This window comes from Theropithecus gelada, chromosome 16, assembly GCF_003255815.1.
Source record: "Theropithecus gelada isolate Dixy chromosome 16, Tgel_1.0, whole genome shotgun sequence".
Taxonomy (NCBI): Eukaryota; Metazoa; Chordata; class Mammalia; order Primates; family Cercopithecidae; genus Theropithecus; species Theropithecus gelada.
This window is the reverse complement of record NC_037684.1, coordinates 76,239,991-76,250,835: the sequence shown is the minus strand read 5'-3', so window position 1 is coordinate 76,250,835 and position 10,845 is coordinate 76,239,991. Positions and strand designations below refer to the sequence as shown.

General features: G+C 48.0%; 1 protein-coding gene across 2 annotated transcripts; it reads left to right on the top strand.

The window, feature by feature from the left end:
* The first annotated feature begins 1,339 nt into the window (after positions 1–1,339).
* On the top strand, positions 1,340–2,536 carry LOC112609795 (CMT1A duplicated region transcript 15 protein-like protein). Of its 2 annotated transcripts, XM_025362900.1 has the most exons (3): positions 1,340–1,506; positions 1,775–1,923; positions 2,200–2,536. In XM_025362900.1, the coding sequence occupies exons 1-3, from the start codon at positions 1,443–1,445 to the stop codon at positions 2,353–2,355; spliced, it is 369 nt and encodes a 122-aa protein (XP_025218685.1). In that variant the 5' UTR covers positions 1,340–1,442; the 3' UTR covers positions 2,356–2,536. The 2 variants fall into 2 exon arrangements, with proteins under 2 accessions (XP_025218685.1, XP_025218684.1); XM_025362899.1 differs by having other exon boundaries at positions 1,358–1,633; positions 1,775–2,355.
* Positions 2,537–10,845: the final 8,309 nt, after the last annotated feature.

Sequence of the window (10,845 nt, the reverse complement as noted above, 5' to 3'; positions counted from 1 at the left end):
GTTTGTGGTGATGTGGGTGTGTACAATTATGTACAGTGCATAACAATCGATGAAAAGAATAGATGCTGATGTTAATGTTTTATGTATTTAATATCCTATGTTTTTTATTGTTATTTTAGGGTATATGCTTACTTTTTTTTTTTTTTAAGTTAACTGTGAAGCAGCCTCGGGCAGGTCCTTCAGAAGGTTTCCAGAAGAAGGCATTATTATCAAGGAGATGACAGCCCCATGCCTATTACTGCCCCTGAAGACCTTCCAGTGGGACAAGATGTGGCGGTAGAGGACAGTGAAATTGATGATCCTGACCCTGCTTAGGCTTAGGCGAAAGTGTATGTTTGTGTCTTGGTTTTTAACAAAAACGTTTTAAAAGTGAAATAAATAAATAAATAATGAATAAAGCTCATAGAATAAGGTTAAAAGGAAAGAAAATATTTTTGTATAGCTATATAATTTGTGTGTTTTTCTGTTGATCTGTTTGAGACAGGGTCTCACTCTGTCACCCAGACTGGAGGGCAGTGGCACAGTCACAGCTCACTGTGGTCTCAACCTCTTGAGCTCCAGAGATCCTCCCACTTCACTCAGGAGGATGCCAGTCCTGCAGGCAGACATCAGGCCCCAGATGGACGCTGGATTCAAGGTGTACACCAGGCCCCAAGTTGACAGCTAGGCCCCAGATGGACACCAAGGCCCTAGGTGAACAGCAGGCCCATTTGAACACCAGACTCCTGTGGACATCAGGCCGCAGGTAGACACCGTGCCTTAGGTAGATACATAGGCTCCAGGTGGACGTTAGACCCAAGGTACACAGCCAGTTCCCAGGAGAACATCAGGCCCAGGTGAAAACTCAGGCCTTAGGCGCACATCCGGCCTTAAGTAGACACCCAGACCCCAGGTTGATACCCAAGTCCCAGGTGATCACCAGACCTCAGGTGGACACAAGGCCTTAGGTGAACAACAAGAGCCAGTAAGCCATCAGGCCCCAGCTGGATATAGTCCCCAGGTAAACACAAGGCCCCAAAAGGAACATAGGCCCAAGGCAGACATCAGGCCCTAGGTGGACATCAGGCCTGAGGAGGACATCCGGCCCCCGGTGAACATCAGGCACAGGTGTCCAAGCAGGCCCTGGGTGGACATAATGGTGTCTAGGTAAGGAGTTGTCCTGGGGGGAGGGTGAGCAGTCAGCAGCACAGTGGAGTCCTGAATAGGACTTATGGAAGAAAGGGGCCAAGGGGACGGAACCTTAAAGAAGCGACCTCACTTCCTCGATGACACATTCAACAGAACTTAGAACTCTGGTAACCAGGCGCTGAGATCCTAGGGTCAGCCCAGTAACCAGCTCACTTGGTGGGAGACGCTCGAGAGAGCAAGATGTTCTTGTGTTGCTTCCCCACTTCGAGAGGCTGCTGCTTCAGGAATGGAGGGAATGAGAGCCTTTTCCGACGATGCCGAAGAAGGCTCATCCCTCACCCCAGACGCCTGTGGCCCTTTGTAAGAAGGCGCACCCGGGTACCACAGGGCAGCCCGGGGCAGGCCCTAGAGGGCCAGGCCACACCAGAGATCCCATCGGGGCTGCATCTGCACACTGCCCTCATCCAGGAGGAGATTTGGGAGCCCATGGAGGCACAGGCACAAGGTGAGGTGGCCTGCAGTCTGGAAGATTTCGTAGGGGCAGTGTTTAGGGGCTGGAACTCCTTTAAATTCAGTGAGGTTGTTTCTGTGTTTGGAAATTCCAGTGGAAAGTGACTGACGCTGCGGACCCTTTCTCCTTTTTCAGCTCCTGGTCCATATGCAGAAATACCAGCACTTCCAGCACCAGCTGTTGAGCTAGAGCCAGCATGGGAAGAGCCCCCTCCAGAGACAGCGCTGGAGGTGAAGGGAGCTCCAGCCAAGGACCAGCCCAAGGAGGAGCTGCCTGAAATTATGGCACCTGCTGTAGCCACTGGCCTTAGCCTTGCAACTGAAAACGCGGCTGTAGAGAGAAGTCGGAGGGAGGGGGTGACCAACACGGCCCCAGCCAGCGGCTCCCATGCTGCCCCTAGTCCTGGGCACGGTGGCAAACATGGAGGCGGAGACCAGGGTTTTGAGCCTGGGCTCCTCTACGTTGCTGGAGAGAGGCTTGTCTCATTCACTAGAGCTGCAGTCCTGCTGCTGCAGGGCCTGTTTATTCTACTGCTGCTGGTGGGGTCCATCTGTGTGCAGGAGGTGCTTGAGGGCATTAAAAGAAGGCTGAGAGGAAGAATTCCAGTAGCTCCTCCTGCACCCAGAGGCGGCCTCCTCCTCCAGGGATGGATGTCTGTCTGCAACAGGGCATCCAGGCTGTTTGCCCCTGTCATGCTGCCCAGGACAGGCTCTTAAAAGGCGGGCAGAGGGTGAGGGGACCAGGAGGCAGCTCCAAAGGGTACAGCAAGCAAAGCTTTTAAAGATAGCACTTGTGCCCCAGGCTGTCCATGCCACCACCTGCCCTAGCATTTATTAGTGGTGTTAGAATTACTAGTTGATGAAACAATATTTCAATAAAGTTTAATTTCTGAAACTTTGTGCCTTTTTGAACTCCCTAATGTTAGATGGTGTTTTTGAGGTGATCCTGAAAATCTCTGATAGTTGTGTCTTTTGTTGTGGTTGTTTGTGTGATTGAATTACCATGGAGTCAACTGTTATTGGAAACCTTTCAGGTATGGCTTTTAGAAGACCTTGACCTACTCTTGCCTGTTTTGACTCTCTGGTTTATTGTGGAAAGAGGGATGATGTAGGCTCATGTCTCTGGCAGATCAATCACCTTTTGCCATCAAGGATTTGGCATCAGAGTTTCCAAGAATTATGTGTGCAAGTTGACATGCTGGCACTTTAGCTAATCTGGGTGTCAAAACAGAATGCCATAGACTAGGTGGCATAGGAAATTGATTTCTCACAGTTCTGGAGATGGCAAAATCCAAGGTCAAATGGTCAGGAGATTCCATGTCTGCAGAGGGCTTGCTTCCTGGTTCAGAGACAGCCATCTTTTATGGTGTCCTTACATGACAGAAGGGATGAGGGAGCTCTCTGCAGTCCCTTTGATAGGGGCACCAATTCCATTCATGAGGTCCCTGCCTTCATGAACTTAATCACCTCCCAAGGCCCCACCTACAAATACCATCACAGGGAATTAGAATTTGACACATGAATTTGAGGAGGACAGTAACATTTGCTTTACAGAATCAGGTCTCCCCGAGCCATATGCACTCACAGGAAACCTATAATCTTCTATTAAGTATTTGCTGGTCCCCTTTGGGATTAGGGAATTTTTTTTTCTTTTTTTTTTTTTTTTTTGAGACGGAGTCTCGCTCTGTCGCCCAGGCTGGAGTGCAGTGGCCGGATCTCAGCTCACTGCAAGCTCCGCCTCCCGGGTTCACGCCATTCTCCTGCCTCAGCCTCCCGAGTAGCTGGGACTACAGGTGCCCGCCACCTCGCCCAGCTAGTTTTTTGTATTTCTTAATAGAGACGGGGTTTCACCATGTTAGCCAGGATGGTCTCGATCTCCTGACCTCGTGATCCGCCCGTCTCGGCCTCCCAAAGTGCTGGGATTACAGGCTTGAGCCACCGCGCCCGGCCAGGATTAGGGAATTTTTTTTTTCTTTAAGAAAAATGATCTTTCATGTGATCCATGGTTTATTCATAGAAAAGCACTGTGAGTTCACACACTTGCTAAAAAGAAGGGCAATGGTGACACAAAAATGACAGTGACCTCTCTCTGTTTCTCTCTCTCTCTCTCTCTTATTTAACCAACCCATTGGGCTGAGACGTTGTAGGGGCGCTTGGCTGGGCAGTAGGACTTGAGTAGCCACAAGCGGCAAATACATCTTTTTGGTCAGCTTGGAGTAGAAAAGGTGACAGTTTGTCAACGAAAGAAAAAGTAAAGCAGATGGAGAAGTTCTTAGTTCGCTTTCTAGCTATACCACCTCTTCCCTATGAAACCCCACCCCCAAATCAGGACTCTTCTGAATGCCCTTGCTATCTCCTACAACAATTCCAGGCTGAGCAGAGGGGTCAGGAAGGTGGCAGGAACACGATGATTCCCTGTGGAGGTCAGCCAGGGCTAAGACAGGGCTGCTCACTAGGGCTAGAAATTAGGAAGGAGAGGCTAAGTGCAGACCAGCCCTAGCCTCCAAGTCAGCAAGCAATGAGATTGCGACAAAAACAGGCAGAAGAAGCCTGAGGTAGAAAGGCAGGGGAAGAAAGCAAGTATGGGGTGAGAACAGAACTGTGCAGCGAAAGCAGCCAATCTGATGGCAGACGGAGACTGGTGCTTAGAAGGTCGTTCGGGGAGAGAATGAATAGAGGAGGCACAGAGATGGGGAACAGACATTTAGCTGGTGAGAGAGATTTAACACGAATAGGAAGAGAAATCTCGCACAAAGGACACATTCATGCAGATCCTCTAAGATGAACATGCAGTCATTCCTACATGTAGAAATACGCTCAGTTACACATATAAAACCACAGATGCATGGAGAGCAAGCATACACACAGACACATATTTCTACACATGTGCTCATGTGTGCCCAGATACACACACACTAAACATACAAAACACAAGAGCATTTACACATAGATATGCATCCTCACATGTATGCAAATGTTACATCCTCACACACAGACCCACAGTTCAGTGTGCACATATCCACACAGGTACGCAGTCATCGAACAGACATAGATACACATAAAGATGTAATGTGCACATACAGACAGGCATGCGCAGTTATATCTATGCATATAGACACATGTACTCAGTCATACAGATACACTCTCTAGCACAAAGGTGATCAATGTAGATGAATATTGTGAGCTCAGTGGCTTCCCAGACCTTCATCTTTTCCCTGCACTTGTTTCAAAGGTGCTCAGCAGACTCCTGGCGAGGCTGTGTGAGGCAGGGGAGGAGCTTCAGAGTCCTCACAGGTTTGTGAGGCAAAAGTCTAAGTCCAGTCCTGGCCTCTGCCGTTCACCCACCACTGGGCTATTAATGCTTTGTCTGTAGGTGAGAGATTTTGCATAGACTAGTCTTGGGATATTTTCTAACTGATCGTTTTTCTCCTTGGCACCCCCACTATCCCACTGGGAACGGCATACACTCTGCAAGGGAAACCTGAGAAATGGTTGTGAGTCTCCTCAGACAGTAAGCATATCCTCTACCCACAGCTACCTCAAGTGCCCATCAAATCAGAACCAGAATTATAAATATTTATGACTTTACAATAATTGGCAACACATATACTATAGTATTTACAGCACCATAAATGCATCTATTTCTCTGGTACAGCAATCTCTGAGACGGAACAGTGTTCTGTGTTTGCCAAGAGAGACAGGGCCAATGCCCAGGACACACAGGACGTAGGGACAAAAGGTGACATATCATGGGGTTTCTGGTCGATCTGCAGGGCCCAGCTTCTCCATGAACAGTGGGCTGTAGTGAGACGCTTGCCAAGACAGGCATATTGACTGGAATTGGACTCTCCCCATCCTTAGCCCTGTGGTCCTTTGGCCTCAGCCACAGGTGCTCAGAGTCCTCTCAGGGTGCACAAATGTTTCAGTGTTTTTGACCTGACCTGATACTTCCTGGGGACCCAGCGTGCGGGGCCGGTGAGCTACCTGCTTTCTCAGCCAAAGGGCTCTCGAAGCAGCAGCATCAGCTTTTTCTTGCCTTTGTAGATCTGTTTGAGATTGTCGATGAACTGGGCAAATTGCAGGAAGCCATCCTGGGGCAGCAGGAAGGTCTCCCGAGCCTTGCTTAGAAACTCAATAAACTCCATACCGGCAATGGCTGATGTGTGTTGGGTGTAGTGTGGGGTGTTGATGTAAGCATTGATGGTGGCATCAGCAACTGGCACAATGGAGCTCTGTCAGTGGAGATGAGCTTTCCAGAGCTGTGGCGGCCTGGGATGCTGACCAGGCCAAGTGCAGTCACCGTGCAACCTCACACACAGGATGTCTGAAAGCACCATGGCAATATGCACACTCTTCACCACCAGGGGGATGAGAACTGCCAGATCATTCTTTCCCAGAGAGTGGCTGAGGGCACAAACTCAAAGCACGTCATTGATGGCTGCGCGGGTATCCTGGTTAAGAGCCGGGTTAAGATGGCTCACGGCCATGAGGCCAGCTTGAAGGCACGGAGCTGCAGCCATGGAGATGCACGTAGCAGGCAATGGGGAACAGCTGGGAATGGGCCGTGCCACCGGCAGCAGCCTCAGTGGCAATCTGGCAGGCGGCCTCAAAGGCAATGTGGTCTTTCTCAGAGTGTAAGGGCTGACAGGGCACAGCTCTGTGGATGCTTCATAGCACGCTGCAAGGCCAGTGTGCAAGCACAGCTAGCCAGTTCCTCCCGCTGTGGATAATCAAGACTGAGGCGCAGGATAGTGGTGTGGGATACGGCTGTGGCAGCTACAATACTAGTAGCCTCAGTAGGGGTGAAGAGTGTGTCCCAGCTCTGCAAGATGCTCACTGGGGCCCACACACCTGTCAGGCCAGTGCCTGAGCTCAGCCGTGGCCATCTGGGTCCTGATTCAGGTCTGCCCAGATTACCATGTGGGGTTTGAACTTGGCCTGCAGAGATTAGTTCTCCTTCCTCCTCAGCAACCTTGAGATGATCTGAGGCAAACCAGGGCAAGGAGGCATCCCAGGTGGCCAGACCCTGCTTGGGGTCTCTTCCTATCCCTTCCATCCCCAGGCCAGAGGGTTAAAGGTTTCTGCAGGTGCTCTTAGCCCCTCACAAGGATGGAGCAGTAGAGCCTGGGGTTTGCTTGCCCCGAGGCCAGGGCTGCAGATCTGCCAGGAGTTCTAGCTGAAGTGGGGCCTCTCAGGGTTGAGTCTTGTGCTGGTCTTTGGGCTTTAGAAAAGGTCCTGAGCCAGCCGGGTGTGGTGGCTCACACCTATAATCCCAGAACTTTGGGAGGCTGAGGCGGGCGGATCACAAGGTCAGGAGATCGAGACCATCCTGGCTAACATGAAACCCCGTCTCTACTAAAAATACAAAAAAATTAGCCAAGCATGGTAGCAGGCGCCTGTGGCCCCAGCTACTTGGGAGGCTGAGGCAGGAGACTGGCGTCAACCCGCAAGGTGGAGCTTATAGTGAGCCGATATTGCGCCTCTGGACTCCAGCCCGGTCGACAGCACGAGACTCCGTCCCGGGAAAAAAAAAAAAAAAAAAAAAGAAAGTGTCCTGAGCCTCCAAGCTGTCTGGGGTTTCTCACAAGCATGGACAGGGATGGGACCAAGCCACCAGGCCCACATGCTCAAACCACAGTGGCTGGCCTTGGGAATCAACGGGTAGTCTTGACCGGGTGTGGTGGCTCACGCCTGTAATCCCAGCACTTTGGGAGGCCCAGGTTGGCAGATCACGAGGTCAGGAGATGGAGACCATCCTGGCCAAGATGGTGAAACGCCGTCTCTACTAAAAATACAAAAAATTTAGCCAGGCGTGGTGGTGGGTGCCTGTAGTCCCAGCTACTCAGGAAGCTGAGGCAAAAGAATGGCGTGAACCCGGGAGGCTGAGCTTGCAGTGAGCCAAGATCGCGCCACTGTACTCCAGCCTGGGTTGCAAAGCAAGACTCCGTCTCCAAAAACAACAATAACAACAACAAAAACAAACAAACATTAGCTGGGCAGGGAGCCTGTAATCCCCACTGTTCGGGAGGCTGAGGCAGGAGAATCGCTTGAACCCAGGAGGTAGAGGTTGCAGTGAGTCCAGATCGCGCCACTGCATTCCAGCCTGGCAACAGAACTTCTAGACTCTGTTTCAAAAAAAAAAAAAAAAAAAAAAATTGCACAGATCCCTAAAAATATGATTATATGCATTTTCTTTTTTGTTTTGTTTTGGTTTCGTTTTGGTTTGGTTTTTTGAGGCGAAGTTTCGCTCTTCTGCCCAGCCTGGAGCAATGGCGTGTTCTTGGCTCACTGCAATATCTGCCTCCCCCGTTCAAGTGATTCTCCCACCTCAGCCTTTCAACCAAGTAGCTGGGATTACAGGTGTGTACCAGCACGCCAGTCTACTTTTTTTATTTTTCTTTTTTTTGAGATGGAGCTTCGCTCTTGTCGACCAGGCTGGAGGGCAATGGTACCTTCTTGGCTCACTGCAACATCCGCCTCCCAGCTTCAAGCAATTCTTCTGCCTCAGCCTCCCAAGTAGCTGGGATTACAGGCGCCTGCCACCATGCCCGGCTAATTTTTTTGTATTTTTAGTAGATACAAAGTTTCATATGTTAGCCAGGGTGGTCTCAAACTCCTGACCTCAAGTGATCCACCCGCCTTGGCATCCCAAAGTACTGGGATTACAAGCATAAGTCACCATGCCCAGCCTGATTATACCCATTTTCTTTTTTTTTTTCTTTTTTTTTTTTTTTGAGATGGAATCTCGCTCTGTCGCCCAGGCTGGAGTACAGTGGCCAGATCTCGGCTCACTGCAAGCTCCGCCTCCCGGGTTTACGCCATTCTCCTGCCTCAGCCTCCCAAGTACTGGGACTACAGGCGCCCACCACTTCGCCTGGCTAGTTTTTTGTATTTTTTAGTAGAGAAGGGGTTTCACCGTGTTAGCCAGGATGGTCTCGATCTCCTGACCTCGTGATCCACCTGTCTCAGCCTCCCAAAGTGCTGGGATTACAGGCTTGAGCCACCGCGCCCGGCCTCCCATTTTCAATAAACACATATGAAAATGGTCTCAGGCATTTTAATAATTAGAAGACCAAAATAAATAAAAATGTAATAACATTACCCACTAACCAGAATATAGAAAAGAAAGACTGACAAAATCAGGTGTTGGAAAGGACATCTAATTAGAATGCTATTAAACTCGTGGTTGGGTTGTATATTAGTCAATGAAATCTTTGGAATTAAAAAAATTAATTGATAAATTGTGTGTATTTGTGGTGTACCACATTATATATATATATATATATACACACACACACAGTGACACACATTGTAGAATAGCTAAATCTGTGTGTATATATATATAGCCACAGACATACACTGCAAAATGGCTAAATCAATAAATCAAGCTACCTAGCATATTAGTTACCTTAGATACTTCTTCTTCTTCTTCTTCTTCTTATTATTATTATTATTATTTATTTTTTAGATGGAGTCTCCCTCTGTCATCCAGGTTAGAGTACAGTGGTGTGATCTCGGCTCACTGCAACCTCTGCCTCCTGGGTTCAAGTGATTGTCCTGCCTCAGCCTCCCGAGTAGCTGGGATTACAGGTGCCCGCCACCACACCCAGCTAATTTTTGTATTTTTAGTAGAGATGGGGTTTCACCATCTTGGCCAGGCTAGTCTCAAACTCCTGACCTTGTGATCTACCCGCCTCAGCCTCCCAAAGTGCTGGGATTACAGGTGTGAGCCACTGTGCCCGGCCAATACTTATCTTTCTGTGTGTGTGTGTGTGTGTGTGTGTGTGTGTGTGTGTGTGGTGAGAACATTTAAAATCTGCTGTCTTAGCAATTGCAAATATTACCACGTTGTTATTAACTATAGTCAACATGTTGTACAATAGAGCTCTTGAGCTTTTTCCTCCTAGCTGAAATTTTTAGTGACATGCATTGCATTTGAGCATATGCATTACTATGACCAAGCTATTTCATTTGTAGGGCTGTACTTAACTAAAATATACATGTGAACCAAAAGAAATTAACAAGAATGTTCATAGTGGCTTTTTTGCTAATAGCCCCAAACTGGGAACAAACCAATGTCCATCAACAGTAGACTTGATAGATGTGCCCTATTCAGGCAGAGCACTACCGAGCAGGGAAAAGAAATGAACTGCTTCATGAAACCGCCTGAAAGAGTGTCACAAATGTAATAATGCTGGGCCGAAGAAGCCACACACAAAACCATTCCTACCGAATGGCCCTCCATGCATCCATTTATGAAACAGGCATCACTAATGGGGCTGCTAAAAACCAGGTGACTCTTTGCTTTGGCAAGACAGATGGGCAGTGGTTAGGGAGCAGAGCTTCAGGAGAGGGATTGCCAGTTTGTTATTTTTATTTCATTTTTTTGGACTGTGTGGTAGCTCCAAGCATGTGTCCTCTTTGTGATAAATCAGAGTAGTAGAATAATAGGATTCCTGTGTATATTACACTTTCATAAATGTATTTGAATTCCTTTTTGCCATTAGGGCAAATAGTATAAATTATAATAAATCTTTGCAATTTTAATATTATTTCTGCTTGATTACAAATAAGTCACCTGAAGGATTCCAAACTTGGATATTTTAATATAGAACTTTTGCCTGCAAGTATATATTTCTAGAGACCCACAACTGTCTGATTAATGTCATTTGAGTGTAAAAAAAGCAAAGTTATGTTGAGAATTTGCTGACTCTCTAACCTTTTACTTGAAGTTAAGCTAATTATCCACATCCATCAATGAAATTGCATTCACGGAAGAGTCCAGTCCACGGCGTAAATGATAGGAACCTCAGAAAAGTCATTTCTTCTTCATTATTTATGTAAAAACATGAAATTTCTTAGAAACACAGACCAGCAAACTCTCAGTTTAGTGTTGCTTCCATTGCTTTCTATAGTCTTGTTACCAGAGAATATTTTTATGTTCCAGAATTGCACAGAGGGAAGAACTGCCTATTATGGTTACCACTGTGGCCATTGAGAAAGGCACATGATTCCTAGGATCCCAGCAATGACCCTCCCTGGAGGTGAGGGGAATTAAGGGACCTGCTAGGGAAATTGTGGGGGCGGAGTACACAGTCTCTACAAAGCTTTCTCTGGGTCTGGTACTTGAAGTCCACAGGCAGTAAACAAGGGAACATTACAAAACAGGCTGGGAGGGATTCCATGAGCAAGAGCTGGAACCCCATA